The 18,418-nt window shown below is 42.1% G+C and overlaps 1 protein-coding gene across 1 annotated transcript in view; it reads left to right on the top strand.

Annotated features, from left to right (window-relative positions):
• robo3 (roundabout, axon guidance receptor, homolog 3) overlaps positions 1–18,418 on the top strand; it is a gene marked incomplete at its 5' end in the record, with an annotated part of 163,473 nt that overhangs the window by 116,886 nt on the left and 28,169 nt on the right. Inside the window, 6 exons of the mRNA XM_083910290.1 lie at positions 828–985; positions 1,887–2,007; positions 3,822–3,960; positions 4,570–4,697; positions 15,008–15,132; positions 17,766–17,937. Of these exons, the coding sequence (XP_083766416.1) occupies positions 828–985; positions 1,887–2,007; positions 3,822–3,960; positions 4,570–4,697; positions 15,008–15,132; positions 17,766–17,937 (843 nt within the window). The remainder of the gene's footprint in view (positions 1–827; positions 986–1,886; positions 2,008–3,821; positions 3,961–4,569; positions 4,698–15,007; positions 15,133–17,765; positions 17,938–18,418) is intronic.

The following is an 18,418-nucleotide window of genomic DNA, read 5'->3' as shown; positions in this document are numbered from 1 at the left end:
CCCCAAATCTCACATCCGCCCATCGCTTCAAACGGAGTTGCTGCTTGACTTTGAAAGTTTCTCCAATGCACATAGGAGAGGTTGGCTGAATTGAGGTTTCGCCCTGCAGATCGGTTCGACGGAGTCTTTTGAGGAGATGCTGCTTAGGCTGGATAAGAATGCCACTCAAACCTTCTCATAGGTTTATCCCCTCCATAAATCCCCCGAGCTGGACCCCGTCGCCTGCAGGCCTGCAATTGTATTGACCTCTTCCCTGTAGACCACAGTGCTCAGTCATTTTAATCTACAAAAACCTTCCACCACACCTGTAACCTGAGAGGTCACGGAGCTCCGGAGACTTAAATGAGATGTTTAAAAAAAGGGGAAAATAGCAATACCTTCAGGTTACAAGCTCAGTGGAAGCAAAAAAAATGGTATTCGGAGTGGTTTCTGCCAGTGGATTTCTCTCGATGGAGATGTTTCAATGGCGACTTTGTTTATTTGACCGCACATTAATGCATGTGAGCGTGCACGTTTGTGTGTGTGTGTGTGTGTAATCGCATTGAATAATTCATTTACTTTGTGGTCGACAGCTACAAGAGCTTTCATTATTGATGCGCTGTGATGCCGCACACATGACAGTAAGTCAATGAAGACCCACAGGGACACATGCACACGATGTTAAAGCCAGTCGTACAGTGTCATCTCTGTTAGTTTGAGCCTTAGTTTGGCGTCGATGCTGGGCTAAAAATGTTTACTAAGATTACTCCAGATAACATTGTCAATGTGGAGCTTCCTGACGATTCTAACCCCCCCCCCCCGCATCTTTTGCTCTTTTCCCCGCCCAGTTCTGAGAGACGACTTCCGTCAGACTCCCAGTGATGTGGTGGTAGCAGCTGGTGAGCCGGCTGTCATGGAGTGCATCCCCCCCAGAGGCCACCCCGAGCCGACCATCTCCTGGAAGAGAAACAACATCCGGGTCAACGATCGAGATGAGAGGATCACTGTAAGTCGAGTCTAGAGATATTTTATCAAGGGTTAAAGTACTTTTTTCAAGGATGTGCACCCATTTGTTGAAAACAAACAAGTGAACCAAATAACCTGCAAAACATCGACCTGCAGAACTGTTCTTAGGTTCATTAGTTCATTCTCAAGTTGCTCTTCCAATGTGTTGTGATGTTTGTTTTGGGGACCGGTGGCTTCCTCTGCTCGTAAAGAGAGGTTTTCCCATAATGCCTTTAGCTGTTACTCTGGAATGTGTATTATTATAGATACAAAAGATTCATAAGTTTAACTTTAGAGATCTTGAGATCATTCAATTTTGTTCCACATTAGTGTTTTTGTCCAAATCAAACCTTGGACGCCCTCTTACCGCCAGTTAATGTCTGTTATAGCTGATGGAAGACAACAGGTTTGGATTATTGATGAGTTCATTGATTAAAAACCAATCTCGTTCCGTCACGTCCGATATTTGAAAAAGCAGTGCTGCACATTGATTGCCGTTAAAGAACAAATAATGGAGAAACAACTACTGCAACAACATCAGGATTGCAATAATGTGTGCCTCTTATATGGAGGTAAATGTATGTTGTATGCACAGAGTACGCCTTTCGATAAACAAAAGAATAATTGGATCTTCAAACTTACACACTGAGCAGTGGAAGGTGGTGTTTCTATGGCGATTGGCCCGCAGCTAGACCTATTGTCAAACAGTGTAAGTGCGGAGCAGATGAGCCATCTGTCACGACAAACACTGAAAATGATGGAGTGGCTTCTCCCTCGACTAACATGCCCCAATATCCTTTTCCCCAACCTCTTTCCATTTGTCTTTTTTTTCTCCCTCCTCCTCCTCTTCACACCTGTTTATCCATCTTCCCCTTCCTTCCTTACGTGACATTTTTTTTCAGATCCGGGGAGGAAAGCTGATGATTTCCAACACCAGGAAGAGCGACGCGGGCATGTACGTGTGTGTCGGCACCAACATGGTCGGAGAGAAGGACAGCGATCCTGCTGAGCTTGTGGTGTTCGGTGAGTCACAGTTGGATTGAATCAACTTTGGTGCAATGTATATAAAATCATAGTCTTGAATCCCAATTAAATTGTGTTTATTTTTAAAGTCTCACAATGTAAATTGCCTAATATCTATATTGTTGATTTTTTTATTTGGGCCTAGGGCTGAAAATAAAATGTGAACTTATCTTAATTTGGACTGAAATCATAATAATCTTCTGTAATTCATGGTAAATTCAGTGATTTTTGACAGAGAAGCCTGTCAAAAACACACATATCCGCTGTTTCCGGATTCATTTTCCCTCGTCTGCTCGTTCATTCTTTCAGCCAACGTTGTCGGAAGAGAAGATGAATGTTCTGCTCTCTGCTGCCCTTTTGCTTTGCTCTCTTGACCTCTCGTCTTCTTTCCTCCTCTCTGAATCCCTTCTTCGCACTCAACACCACCGAGCAGCACAACAGCAGCAGCGTTCGCTGTCTCAAAGATTCTATTGATCCCACAGAACGGATAGAAAATTTATTATTTTCTTTCCAATCCCACCAACCCCCCCCCCCCACACACACATCTTTGCCACCGCACAGATGCTGTTCCATCTGCACACTGTGGCACAACAGTACACCTAAACCCAGTGTGAAACACTCAATTTTTCAAATTATAGTTGCAGAAAATGCATGGCCTGACGTCCATCTCCCCCTCTCCCCCTTCCATGCAGTATTCCTGCCATCTGGGAATTTTGCAAGATAATAACCGTCACATATATGCACCGGCTATTGCAATTTATTATGATCGAGATGTACAGGCTTACAATTTATATTTGTTTCTCTGGACAGCACTGGTGGATTGAATCTCCCATTCATGTAATTGCTACTTCAACTGTCTAATTGCCTGTTTGATGGATTTCATGATAAATGCTGATGTTCATGATTTGTGTAGGGTTTCATAAGAATGTGAGCATGTGTAAGGAATGGGATACATATGTTATTATTTACTGTATCAAAATCTGAGCTTTTAGACTTTTACAATAGATCTTTTAGGTTTTCTGGTCAGATTTGCTCAGAGAAAATAGACCAGAAGGATTGCGTGCTGGTGCATCGCAGCACTGTTGCTTCAGCAACATGATAAAGGTTCAGGTCATACTTACCACATGCCCCCCCCCCCCTCCCTGAAAACCTGATTTGTTATTCCGCATGTTTGTACTGTACATGCCCTCAGTTCCATTCATATTTAAACAAGGGTCTGTGTCCCCAGAGAGAGAGTGGAGGTGAAACCTGTGCCATGGCCCAATCTGCACGGCATCAAGAAATAGAACCACATGTCACAGACCGCTGTGATTGGTCTGTTTGGTAGCATATAGGGCTGCAACTAAGTATTGTAATAAAAATGTCAGAAAATGAAATGAAAAATGTTGATCTGTGTTTCCCAAACCTGGAAATAATGATGTTCTATTCTTGTCTGTGTTTGTCCACAATCCAAAATGATTCCAGTTTTAATGATTTCTTTGTCAAATGGAGCAAAGAAACCAGAAAATATTCACATTTGAGAAGTTGAAAAATTAGAAAGCTTGTTGTTGTTGTTATGTCCATGTCTCTCAGCGTCTTAACCAGCACAGATACTCGCCCCCGCCCTTCAGTCCCAGTCACTTCACACATCATAATGTCTGTGTTTTCCTTGCTGCAGTAATTTGAGCAATTAATATCAGGCGTTGTACATTTTTTATTAGCTCCAACTCCAACATGACGTGAGCAGTGCCATTACAAACTGCTGACAAGTCCAAAAAGAGTCAAAACTGCAATTTGTCGTAATCCTCATTCTCCCCGTCTCCGTCTCAATCCAGAGAGACCGATGTTCATCAAGCAGCCGGTGAACCAGGTGGTTCTGGCGGACGACACGGTGGACTTCTTCTGCGAGGTGCACGGAGACCCGACTCCGACGGTCCGCTGGCGGAGAGAGGAGGGAGAGTTGCCTCGCGGCAGGTACGACGGAAACAAAAGACTTGTGTATTCTCCTCCGCTTCTGCATGATGCAGTGGCTGTAACATTAAACTAGGACTAGAAACTGGGCACCAGGGTGTTATTTAGTAAGTACAAGTAGTGCAGTTGTTGTTTCATGGCAAAAAGTAAAAAGAACTTTTGATTTACTTGGGTGAAATGAAAAGTTATCTCCAGAATGGTGCCACAGAAGCGCGTAGAGAAACACAAACAGTATATATAATAGTATGTTAAACAGCTGCCCTTTGAGCCTCCTGCACTGCCAGACAGGAGTTCTCACCGTCGTGATACTCCTTCCTGTATCAGGTGACACTCTTTACACACTTTGTGGATTTGATTTGCTGAATCATTAATGATCCCTCAGGGGAAACAGGGGAAACTGTTCCCATGTTGTCAGCAGGAGTCAGATCATCTGTGCAGGCACAGAGGCTCAGTCGGGCCCGTCAGTTTCCATGTGCATGAGCTGCATTGATGTCGCCTCTTTACTTTATGGAATATTTAAAAAAGAAAAAAAAAGGTATTTATCACAGTAGGTGCTGGGAGATGTAACACACCATGAGTTTTCAGTTTAGTTTTTTTTGTTTTTTTTCCCAGATTTGACATCCGCAGTGACAGCAGTCTGCGCCTGACGCAGGTGCGAGCCGACGACGAGGGCACCTACACGTGCGTGTCGGAGAACAGCGTGGGCAAAGCCGAGGCGTCGGGAACCCTGCAAGTGCACGGTAAGACGTTTCAGTTCACTCCGTGGTCCAGAAGGACAACGGTAAATGTGCTCATGTAGGTTTACGTAGGTGTTAACAATTGGAGAGATGTTCTCTCTTCTTTGTGTCTATGAAAACATAAAAGAGTACGGTACACGGTCATTTTCCTAATAAAGGAAAACGAGAGCTGTTTGTGCAGCTTTGGCAGGATCTTTTTCAAGTGATAAAAAGTTTTCACGCTGATTTCATGAGTAAATAATTTGCACAGATGGACGGTTTTGCTCTGACTCATCACACAATGCTCACAGCTCATCAGCCGGCATGCTCTGTCATTAAAATGTCTGTCTTCTGATTAATTGGTCGCTCGCATGGGGGGGAAAAAAAATTAAAACACTATCGAGTCAACATGTTCTCCATGTTCTCCGACTCATTTTTTCAAAGAATTGGACATGGAGCGTTATTATGAAAGTGTTAAGACTTGTTAATGTTGCCTATTAGAAGACAGACACAGTGGCTGCGTGCTGTGAACTCACAGCATAAAAGAGGAAAAGTGGAAAAAAATGGACTTAAAGTTTCTTTTTTCCGAGCGCTCTCCTCTCCTCGCCTCGCCTCGTCATCCCTCTGGAGGCAGAGCCGAGATCAAAAAGCACCGAAATTGCATTAGAATAAAGTCAGTCCCTTGAAGAGACGTGGCCCCGGAAATGAGAAATCTGCCATTTGTGATGATAAAAGAGAATATTTATAGTTGTACTCTCCGCATCAAGTCAGGCCTTCCTCTGTCTGCACAGACACTTCTGACATCTGTCAACACGTTTTGCGCTCGCGTGCCGTATGTACGCGCAAGCGCCAATTAACAGACACGAAAGCAGACACGCGCGCACTTTATACGTGAAGTCACATTTTTGTTCCCGCAGCAACATCTGCTCGACAAATGGAAATAGTTTGTGGGTGGGTGAGTGCAGCTGTAGTTTTTTTCGGGTGGTTGGAATAACACCCGCTCACTCACTCAAGTGACAAAACACCACTTTTTTTCACCGTTAATCCAAACAATTCATCCGTCCTCCATCAATTCACCTCATAACAATTCACCTAAAAATCATTCACTACTCCTTGAGATAGAGCTGAGTGGCTGAGCTGCTTCTAAAATGTCTTGTCTTGTATTTCATCTAATATCACTGTTCATCATCTCATTCTCATTCATCCTTTTTGTTTCTGTTCCTTTTTTTTGTTTCTTTTCCACCTCTCTTCCCTCTCTTTCCGCATCGCTCTATCGCAGTCGGCGCGTCCAGTGAGTATTCCATTTCATCCCACTGTTGCATGTGCATGTGTGTCAGAAAGAGAGAGATGATTAACCCACATGAGATATATATATTTATGTATAGTATATATAATTTTAAATATTTCCAGCAATTGTTAGAAGCAAATTTTGGTCATTTTTGGTCAGAAAACAAAAAACAGGGCCTTATTTATCATCCTAAATGTCATTCTTCTTCTAGAGCTCCTAAAGTTAGCCCTTCATTGCCAATCTGCTTCCATGACTTTGAATGTTAATGTGTCGGAATATGCTTTGGGTTGACTACCACACATTCCCCCCCCTGAGGTCAGACACACTTCAGAACTGGTGAATAATCACCATTTTGTAATTTATAATTTTAATTTTTAGCCTTTTTATTCAAATCAGCATGCAAAACAGCACCTGACTCATTACTTTTTGTGGTAGAGATTTCATGTCATATTCATAACGTCGCTAAAAGCTCTGAGTTCACAAGTTGTGACTTTTAGCTCGCTGCTGTGAAGTTATGCAAAGTTTAATTGTTAAGTTTCCTAATGGACCTTCGTCTATATCCCATATATTATGGTGTTATACCATCTGAAACAGCTTTATCCTCCACATGAGGGTCTCCGGGGGGGTCCCTTCACTCTCACACGGTCAATTTAGAGCGTCCAATTTGCCTAATCCCCAAATCTGCATGTTTCTGAACTGAAGGAAACCAGAGAACCTGGGGAAAACCCACGCACACACATGGAGAACATGCAAACTCCATGCATAAAAGCCGTTGTTCCGAGCGAGTCGTTAAATCAGACCGTCATCAATATATCATGCTTAGTTATGGTTGCCTTGGTTGAGACATAATTACCACTTCCACTCTCGCCTATTTAACCATTTTTAAGTAGAGGATAGACAATTAGTGTTTAAGTGCCTCTGGAGACACGCAGAGTCGGCTTTTGATCACCTCGCGTCCATTACCACAAAGGAAAAAGCCTTCCATCAATGCCATGCATCTTCAATTTAGTACATAAACACCCCCCGTATAGATAAAGCAAAAGAAAACACACGAATAAAGCCTTAAATATCTCCCGCACTGTAAAATAAATGAAAAGAACATTACGGCGTTGCAGTCCTACGCTGATTCATCACACGTTCTGTGGCGATTTTTATTTTCTCTTCGTGGAAAAAACAGCCGTTTTATATCGTCTTTCTTCCCCAGCAGAGAGAGAGAGAGAGAGAGAGAGAGAGAGAGAGAGACCCCCGCAGCTAAAACACAACACACCATTGTTTGTGATGCAATATCGGGGATCTTTTCCACATGTTCTGACCGTTTAAAACACAGCACATCGTTCTTCTTTGGCGAAGAATCTAATCCGCCTCAGCTTTTCATTGGCATTCCTGGGAGCTGCACTTTCTCACAGGTGTCTACAGGAACGAGCTGTTTCTGTTTCCGTGTCACAGGAACAAAAAAGAGGGGCGGAGTGTGAGTGATGGGTTTCATGAATGGATCAATAAATAGATGAGGTAACACAACAAAGAGTAGTCTTATTAGGCTGTGGGTCTGGAGCAGTGTTTATAACGTGCAAAGGAGCTCGAGGCCTTCACCGAATAATTCCCTCCCTTTCACCTCGGAATTTATTCACAGATCCGTAGACAGCGGGGGTGCAACTAATGATTACATGTCAGTTATTTTTCAATTTCCTAAGATTGTCAGTAAGTTGTTAAAGCCACAAAATGTCAGACAGTGGTGGAAAATATCAATTGGTGTTTGTCTAACGTCAAAAAACAGAGACTTATCGACTAATTGGTTATTAGTCCAACAGTTACCACCAATTATTTTGATTATTTTGATGAATTAGTTTGAGTTGTTGTGTCATTCTTTGATTTCAGCTTCCTGGATATGTTCTTGTTCCCTTTGAATGACAAAAAAAGTGACATTTTACACCATTTTCTCCATTTTTACGAATAACACAACTCAAATTATGTTCCACACCAACGTAGAACCCTTTTTAAAGTCACATTGAATCTTCATAACAAGTGAAAAATCCGAAAAATCAAAGCGCAGACATGACTTGACTGTGCAGTCATTGTAAAATCAGCATATTATGGCGAAAAAATAATGCTTTTTCAGACAGTTAAAAAGATTTAAATAAGCTGTAAGAAGACCTTACATACATGTAATATGAAAAATATGCATTACCCAGAGAAAAAAAAGGATTGAAAATATCCCCAAAAATTTGAAAACGTGTGGTATATTGATGTACGTGAGAGGCAAAAAAGAAGATATAACACTTTCCTTCACTTTCATTTCTTCTTCTGGTGCAGTCACAATTTCCACTTGACACTGGTCACACAAGCAAATCGAGGCCGACAAGGACTGAGCCTAAAGAGGTCAATTAAACTGGGGCGCACCAATATCTGTCACAGCAGGGGGGGGAGGAGAACCATCCCAAAAACTTAACTGGTTGAGGTTGCACTTACAGTACAGTAACTGCGCTCTTATTATATTTCTACTCCTAAAATGTGCCATTTTTCAGATATATCGTACGCCTTGATGACTTGATAGATTAACTGAGGTCATTACCCTTCCAGAGCTGTTCCTTCAAGCTGGTTTGGGACTCAGGAAAGACGTCAGCAAGTGCAACCGCAGATTTTACGCAGGATTTTGTTAAACATCTTTTCAAATTTAATTTGCCCTGTGGGAAGGTTAGACTTCTCCATGTGGCACCAAGAGGGGCCCTGGCTTTATAAACAGTGCCGTTTTTATAACTTATTCCTTGTCTATTTAAAGCTGTTCCAGAGCTTCAGCTGATATATTGATGTTGGACAAAATAGGTCGAGGTTCTGAGCCCAAAGGACCACCTCCAAATTAAATAAAACCTTTAAATGAATTATGGTTATGCCAAGGAAATAAAATCACCGCCTCCTCAATCATCCTTTCAGAGTGGAAACAGTTGAGGAAAAACAGTTTATGGTGGAGGAGGAGGTGCGACGTCAGACGACGGAGCCGGAGACCTGTGCGGCAGGAATAGCAACGGCAGTGTGAGAATGTGTTTGTTCAAGCGAAAGTGTTTTGAAACACATTGTCTGCATCAGCGTGGGACTGTGACAGCTGCCTGTCACATAAAGGCCCCTGAGGAGCTGGAACGGCGCGCGCGTGTGTGTGATCGCTTCAGTATGTCGGTGCAAATCACACGTCAAGTGTTTGGGTGGGGCAATGGGACACACACACACACAAAAAAGCTCAATAAAAAGTAAAATAAAAGCTTCATGGAAAGTATTTCCACATGATATATTTAAGTATTAAGCAACTCTGCTAGTTGAGTTTGTCCAATTTAGCAAGAGTTGTGTAACTACAGTTTAATTGAGATGATTCAGCTTATTATTAAAGGTGCATTATGTAATAAATCTAAAGCAACTGGCCATGAAATCCTCCTAATATGTCACAGAGACTCAGGAATAATGTTCATATAACAAACTGAACTCACCAACAACAACAGTACAGCCAAAATATTTGCATGAAAACATTTTTTTTTGCAGACTGCAAATCATGTTTATGTTTTGAAATCATGTTTTGGCATGTGGCGCCCCCTACCGCCATCTACCAACCATTGCAGTGAGTAGAGTCTCTGCTGCTGAGCAACCACGGGTTGCCAGTTACATCAGAAAACAAAACCTAAGAGACCTCGGTATTTTGAATTTGAATGTAGTAACTGTTTTTGGCCACATTCTTACATATGGCACCATTAACTGTTCACTATATTAAAAGTGTTTAATGGTTTTAAAAGCTAGTTTTATGGTAGGTGAAATTGATTCTAATAAATTAACCTGAACCAACTGATTTATCAGCATTTATTTAAGATATTCTCAAATGTACACTCTTAGAAATAAAAGTGCTAAGTAGAACCATATAAGGTTCTTCGGTTTGTCCTCATAAGAAGGTTCTACCTGGAACCCTTTTAAAACCCTTTATTCAGGAAAGGGGTTTTAAAGGGTCCTCTGGATGAAAATGGTTCTTCCTGGAACCATTAGCGTTACCAAAAACCTTTTCTTGGGAAAGGGTTTTTCTGAAGCAAATGGTTCCAGGTAGAACCTCAGCCCTTGTTGAAGAACCTTTGGTCCATAAAATGTCAGAAAGCAGTAAAAAATTATGTTCTCGAATTTCTTGTTTTTCTCTACAAACCAACATTTTTAAAGGTGCCATATGTAAGAATGTGGCCAAAAACGGTTACTACATTGAAATTCAAAATACCGAGGTCTTTTAGGTTTCGTTTTTCTGACATAACTGGCAACCCGTGGTCGCTCGGCAGCTGAGACTCTACTGACTGCAATGATTGGTAGACGGCGGTAGGTGGCGCCACATGCCAAAACATGATTTCAAAACATAACCATGATTTGCAAATATTTTTTTTTAATGCAAATATTTTATATTAAATATGGCTGTACTGTTGTTGTTGGTGAGTTCAGTTTGTTATATGAACATTATTCCTGAGTCTCTGTGACATATTAGGAGGATTTTATGGTCAGTTGCTTTAGATTTATTACATAATGCACCTTTAATAATTGTTTTTTTAATATGGAGCAAAGAAACCAGAAAATATTCACTTTTATGAAGCTGAAACAATCAGAAATCATGAAAAAAGCTTCAAATCGTGACGATTCATATCATAATCAAAATTAATAATCAATTCATTGAGTAATTGTTTCAGTGACCCACCCAGAGGATAAAGCGCTAAGACTATAGATGAGGTACATTTCAACAAAGTCGACTCTTTGCTTGAGGAATCATTACACAAGACCAAAAAAAAATCTTGCCATAAACTGTTTTTCCCAAACGTGCTCAGCTGATTTGGCATAAGGATGTGAACAGATGTTTCCGTACAGACACTGAAACACATTAGTTTCTCAACACACTGGTAATAACTAAAGAAAAACAGGTGCAAATTTGCTGAGAAAAGGCATCAAATTATTTGTATTTCAGCTGCACACCCAAAATATTTCTCAACACTATTTGAATTGCGCTTTACCCTTAAAGTGTCACGTTTTTTTACACTTAAGTTCTTACTGAGCTTAACTTGAAGATGCTGTCGGCTTCAATCATCTTCACCATTTTTGCACAACAGCACAAACGCATCATGGAAACTTGGCTCCATTTAAGTATAACAGTCTGCTCCTTGTTTCAGGTTCTCAGAGGGAGAACACACACACAAAGAGCAGCACAAAAAGCCCTGTTTTTAACGTCACTCTTTGGTACACTTTTGATTTAGCGGTTCATATCATTCTTGTAGTCATCCATTAGTTTGTCACGGTGCCAAAAAAGGCCTGCTGTCGCTGGCCAATCGGTCCATTTCTCAGTCTGCCACTCGCTTGTTTATACATGGCCCACACGGAGCAGTCGACAAAGAAATATTTACTGTGTTTACATTGTCCAACAACGTACCTCGTGCACATGGAAGAGAGCGGGCCATGTTGGGTTCACCTCGTCTCCTGGGTGCAGTTATTTTAATATTCATATTATGATTATTATTTGCCTAACCATGCAAAAAGAGCATACTTATTAGAGTTCTGGGCTGCAAAAATGACACTTTTGCAATATAAATAAGGCTACTGACGTGATAATGACCATATCTGGTATCCAGTAAAAGTCAATATAACCATTCTCCCTAGCCCACAAGCAAATATTCACCATAGCTCGATGTGAACCCTCACCTTGTAAAACTCTTATCCTGAACAACACTCCAAAACTCACTTTAAATATCTTTTACTCTGGGAAAAAAAAAAGTTTTCTCATCTTGAAGACAGCATCTGGTTCTCCTTACACACACACACACACACACACACACACACAAATATTTAAAGAGACCCAGCACTTCACACTCAGACCCAGACTCTCCTCCTCCTTCAGCCTGACAGTTCTTATCATAAAAGCAATGAGGAAAAAAAATGAAGTTGCAATGCTCGACTATTTTTGCCTCAGCTCTTGGCGTGTTCACCGCGTCGTGTGACATGATCTCAGACTCTGGTAAAGACTTTCCAGAGACTTATTATCCCTTAATGAAACCCTATTTGAACGACTTTTCTTTATTTATTTAGACTTAAATCACTTTACCTCCTTGAGTCTGGCTCCTGTAGATCATGTGCCATCACCATTTCAAGGGTTGCCTTTTTGTCATTTCCTATTATTGACTTTAAGCCTTTGTTGAGCATGAGTTTGGGCAAATGTGGATTGGGTATATTTTGGTTGCATGTGAGCCCTAAAACAGTTCATAGATGGCGTCATTTTCTATCATTTCTGGAAAAGTATAGGAGCAGAGAGTTAGCCCTGAAAGCTAAATGACACTAAACACTGAATTCATGCAGGCACGTTTTATTTACCGATGTAGATTTCAGCTTTTCAGCTACCAGATTCCTTCTGTCCCATGTTTCCCCCCCCTGCCTTAAATCCAGAGCGCTGTGTCACACCGAGTGCACCTATTACTGCTAATTATTTATTACAGCCTCGGGGCAACGTGTCGGCTTGCCTCCTCGCATTGAACACAGTTGCTCTCCAGACGCGCCAGTGCACCAACATGACATTTTAATAATAACCTGAATCTTTCACCGAATGTGGGTCGAAGTTGTGACGTCGCGTCAGACGCGAGAGCGGAAGTGTTGACATACGGCTTGTTTGGCAGGTTGTCGCGGCGCGGCGTCTTTTTCTTTTTTTTACATCCGTTTTACCTTAATTTAGTCAAATATGAACACATTTCCTTGATGTCTAGACCCAATTTGTGTCTTAAAGTGGCTTAAGAAAGACATCAGTTAGGCTCATACCAGGTGCCATTCGTAAATGTAGTATTAGAGAGATAAGAAAGTTCCTTGTACCAAAAGAAAACAGGTTTTTGAGAGGTTGAAAGTCCTATTTCCACAATTGTGCCTTCCCTAAAATAGAGGACTGCATAAAAAGGTGTGGAAATCTTGCCTGACGAGGACCTAAACTGTTTCCCGAAGCCTGCCAGACTTTGACCTTTAGGGTTAAACGAGGGCTACCCGGTTTGATCTCAGAAGGTGACCTCGTCCACCTCAGCTGAGATCCAAACCCACAGCTGACGCACAGAGGTCCCCCTCCTGCTGTGCGATGGGGCCGCGGTGAAAGCAGCCATTACAAAAGGAAATAGTGCAGTAATTCCCAAAGGGAGGGCAAGGTTTGAAATTCATGAAATTCAGCATGTGCGTGCATCAGAAATGAGCGATTACAAGAAGCAGGCAATCAGTGTCAGAGATTGAGCAGTTTGGGGGGGGAACTCAGTCCCTTGTCAGACTCTAAAACCATCATTTTATATCAGAGAAAAATTCGACTACTTCATATTCTTCCTTTTTTTTTTGTGCTGACTTGGACCCCTCCACCTTGTTTATCTTGGTTTCCAAGCCGTTCTTTCCTCAAGTGAACTATAACCATCCTAACAAAAAAAAAACCTCCTCTGGGGGGGGGGGGAAACTAATGTCAGCAAAACATTTGCCAAAGTCAGTGTGCTTGAGGTCGACGGATAGATAGAAATAAAGCTATGATGTTGCTGCGTGGAGTAAATTGTGCTTTACGTTAATGCAGCCTCTTAAGGTTGTTCATTTTCAGGATTTTTAATTCTATTTTGCGTTATGTCTCAGTTTTTTCGTGACGCAAATTGAGACTGAGAATGAAAGAGATGCAGGAGATCAGGTGGGGGGATGAGAAATCAATTAGGCCTGGTGCATTATGCATTCTCACCGTCCCTCTGTATGGAGGGAAGCCGGTTACTTGCAACAGAATCAATAGAAATCAGAGATTTGCATGTGTGTGTGTGTGTGTCACATTATTTGATACCCTCCCCTCCCCTTCCCTCCCTGCTGATCCAATGTCCAGAGACGTCTGATTAGCCCGGCGCTTGGGATCAGAAAGGTGAACCACAATCCCCAAGTTTTGGCTCCTCTGGGTTCTGGGCTGACCTTTTCTTATAGGCTCTTCTGTCAAACGAAGGCTATCGATCGTTATGGGCCTTAGCTTAACTAATAAGCATCTGTACCCACGGAAGAATTCAAGGTCATAGAGGAGCTGGAACTACTTTGGATAGGAGAAATTGGGGGTAAACTGGGGCTACATCCACAGTAACCTGTTTTCCTTTAAATATGCATACATGATGCTTAGTGTACGCTTGCTGTCCACACTTTCCAGGCATTTTTTTTGAGCCCCCAAAAGGAAGAAGTCTGAAATTGCTATTGGACAGGCAGAGAAGGAAACCATTAGAAGCTTTCAGTTTCAATTTCACCTCATCGTCAATCTCATAACATAAATTCTTTTTCTGACTTTTCACCAATCTTGTTACTCATTAATACTTTCAGAAACTAAGAAAAACTACTCGGATCGGCCAGGGAACGCCATGTACTTGATTGGACGCAGATTGCTTCTGATGCAGAGCTTAAACGCTTGTTGAAACGCAGATTTATTTTATCTGACATTGACACAGTAAAAAAAAAATGAGTCTGGAATACTCAACACTCGTTGAATTTTACATGACTCTCATTAATTTATGTCTTCGCGGACACGTGAAGAGGTGGATCGGGCGATTGAAAACACTTGTCCTCACAGCAGATAACCTGTTGAGTGGTAAACAAGTGGAACAATCAAGCTTTGTTTCTCTCGTTCGCTCCCTTTCTTTCCTTATCGCCGCTCCCTCTAGTTCCCCTGCCAGATTGCACGCGCTCCTTCCTATGCCGTTCTCTCTCTCGCCTTTGTCTCAAAGTCGACAGGAAGCAGACAACATTGTTTTCAACCGAAAACAAACACTGCAACAAATGCTCAGCCGACGTCCTATTACTGGCGTTACCCGTGCCCCTGGTACTCCGCTTGTTTTTCTTAATGAGGAAATTTGTGTCGTGTTTGAGTCGGAACTATTCATGAGGAACCGAACGTCGTCTTTGGTTCCAGCTGTTAAACAACATTTTATCTGAATCGCGGTGGTTTGCAATTAAACATCCTGGTTTTGCTGCCAAGTGGAGTGGATCAGCTTCATCATGTCTCTCTCTGTCTGTGTTTTCTGTTTTGCAGTGGCTCCTCAGATTGTGGTTCGGCCTCGGGACCAGATCACCGCACCCAGTCGCACCGTAACCTTCCTCTGCAGCACCAAAGGAAACCCTCCGCCCGCCGTGTTCTGGCAAAAAGAAGGCAGCCAAGTAAGACACTCTATGGGAACTCTATAATTAGGGTAATAGGAAATAAATTGTGTTTTTGAGGGCCTGAACCTACTACAATACTCAAGGATTTCTGAGTTTGGGGGTTAGGGTTAGGAGGGCAATTGGAAGTGGGAGGGGCTTATGGAAATAAAAATCAGCTTTCATCAAGTGACTTTTGGTGCACATGTTTATCACGTCAGGACGGTCCAAAAAGTCAATGAGGACTTTGCTGTAAGTCCGACAGGAAGGCCGCCATCTTGGACTGAACGGCCATTTTTGGGCAATTTGGGCGATTTTGCACCAATGGCTGTTTTTTGACCTCTGCGAAGGAGCTATATGTTTTTGCTGGAGTTTGATTAGCAACTTAACCAGGAACAAGTGATAACATTTTTGGGCGTGATCCGTAGACGCTATCACTATTTTTATTGCTATTTTGCCTTGGCAGAGGTCTGCGCTCTCCGAGTGCTTTTCTAGTTTTCTTTATAATAACCCTTGCCTTTGAAAACACACTTAGAGCGAAAGACAATCATCATCACAATAATGGACCATGTTGTGTAACATCTTTGTTGGTTTTGACTCAGTAGCTTTCCACCTGCTTAAATTTTTACAGCGTTATTAAAAGTAATAATCTATATTTTGTGTAAAGTAGTCGACAAATGACAACAGACTATTCAGAATAATCAAAAATCACACACGTCCCTAATCAGGTCTCTGTATTATTATTCTTAATATCATCTCCTCGATGTGAAAAATTCCCCTTCTTGAATTTTAATTATGTGTTTCTGCGTCTTGCATAATGCAACATAAATTAAAGGGACAAAAACACTTGTATTGAGCAAACTGAAGAAAGAAAAAGAGCCCTTCAGATAATTAGTTCTAAATTGCATTATAACTACGAGCTGGTTTACCTTCCTTCCTTCCTGCCTGGCTGCCTGCAGCTCCTCTCGCTGCCATGTTCCTCATTGTCATGCTTTGCTTTTATCCCTGTGAGCTGCACCACTTTAATGCCAGGATGACTCACACACACACACACACTCCCACACACACCATCCAACACACATGATACTATTCAGCAAAGCATGAGTATGCAGAGGCCCGTATGTCTTCGAGTGCATGTGTGTGGGTTTGTGCATGCAGAGCTGCCTCCGCGCGTGTGTGTGTGTGTGTGTTGGAAAGCGAGTGTGTGCGATAAGCACAGCAGCCTGTTGGAATGCTCTGAAAGGCCTGACGAGAGAGTGTGTGGGTGCCTGTAGCATGGCTCCCAGGTACAGATTATGGGGGGGGGGGGGGTGAGATTGGAGGAGGCTCTGAGAATGTGTGTGTGTAGGAGTGAGAGAACAAGAGTGGAGGACAGAGATAAAGAGGAGAAAGCATGGAGGAGGAGAGGAGAGGACGGATGTGGGCAGCGTTTTGGGAATGGCGACCGAGTTTCAGTAGAATCGTTCAGTTTATTTTCCCTACTGACAGATTTGAAATACGGGAAATACGAGATCAGCGACTGAACAAAATAAATATCATGTGAAGTCAAAGCCAGTAAGATATTTTTTTTTACAGGAATGGCTTTCAGACAACAGATGAACAAATGTTTGGAAAAGCCTTCAGGGATTCTGAAGCTGATCAGAAGGTCAAAAAGTTTTGTCCTTGGGCAAAACCTTGAAGTTGTGCGTGACTTTTCTTGATTTCTGTTGTTTGTTTGGTTGGTTTTTGAGCAGAAAAGGAACATTATTTGTGCTGCATCCAAACAATACTCTCAGACCTGATTGAGGGTGCGTTTGTGTATGGAGCTGCAGTGCAGGGGCGGACGGGGGCATCGTGCCTTTATCCTGTCAAACAGCTGAATAACCAGGTTGTTTTTTTGTTTAGTTTTTTGGACACATTTCACGGGCACTACTTTTTGTTTTCAGGCATTATTTAACTTGTTTGCAGCCGTCTAACTTTACCAGCAACGCTGCCATTTCCTCTGTGTCTGGTTTTGACATAAAACAAATGCGATATAAGCCAAGCTATACTGTCAAGTATAGATTTATTTACACTCTGCAGTTGTAGCTGAGTGCTGAATCAAGTGTTTTCCTCTCCTTATAATTGTCAGGGATAACACAAGTCTGTGAAATCCTTGAAAGTTTGTGATTTTGATGGTTTTTTAAGGCCCTTGAAGTTTTAAAAATGTCCTAAATATACATGGGTCATTGAAAGTGCTTGAATTTTGTGCAAAAAAGGAGTTAAGATGATATTTAGGTAAATGTGACCTACTGTTTTATGCACCCTGCATTGCTTCAACATGTAGACTAAACATCTCTCTCCGCCGTTGATGTGAGATTCCATGCAGAACAATGAGCGAGTAAAGCAACAGAGAGCAAATTACGTGATTCCTGGCAAATGCAAATTCCAAAATCTCTGGCTCAAAAAAGAAAAATGACAAAGACTGACTTGCCCGAGATCCCAAGGACAATCACTTGTGCAAAGAGTGCTGCAAATCAATAAAAGTGGACGCCCTCCAATCTTAAGCTGTCTCGGCACATTCGGTGCTTGAATTTGAAGAAATTGGTCCTGGAAAGTCTCTTCTTTTTCATATCGGCTCTGCTGAGTAAAGGCACAGAATAAACTTTTTTTTTTTTGTCCCCCTTCTTCCTCAGATCTTGCTGTTTCCCTCACAGGAGCCTTCACAGTCGGGTCGCTTCTCTGTGTCACTGAGCGGCGAGCTGACTGTCGTCGACGTCCAAGTCAAAGACTCTGGCTACTACATCTGCCAGGCGATCAACGTGGCTGGCAGCATCCTGACAAAAGCCCTGCTGGAGGTGGAAAGCTGTGAGTTTAAACGCACGTACAAACACACACAGAACAGGCAAGGTGGCATGTGGATTTACATGATTACACACCCCGGTGGTACAAAGTCCAAAATACATAATAAATAATGGCATCAGTGTGAGAATAGAAAATGGACTGGACTGCTTTGCTCAAAGTTTAACTTTAGAGTCCTGGTTCAAAATGACATGCTGCTGATGATTTATTCTGTATGCACTGTTAAAAATAGAGAGTATGGTTTGTTGACTGCCAAAATTACCCTTCCAGCAAAGTCATTTAGGTTACATCAACAGCAGTACCTGCTACTTATAAACCACATCACTTTTGCTACATTTAAATCCGGCGTCTTCACTTTCAAAACGGAGACTTTTTGAAAAACGCTGCTGGTCCCAGTCGATATGATGAGGTTAAACTTCCTGTTTTTTTGGTCTTATCGGTCCCAACAGCTGTGTCTCAATTCAGGGTCCACCTCCTTCTGAGGCTG

Source organism: Microchirus variegatus, assembly GCF_963457635.1.
Source record: "Microchirus variegatus genome assembly, chromosome: 2".
NCBI classification, from domain to species: Eukaryota; Metazoa; Chordata; class Actinopteri; order Pleuronectiformes; family Soleidae; genus Microchirus; species Microchirus variegatus.
The sequence above is the reverse complement of the archived record's forward strand: the minus strand, read 5'-3'. Positions and strand labels throughout refer to the sequence as shown.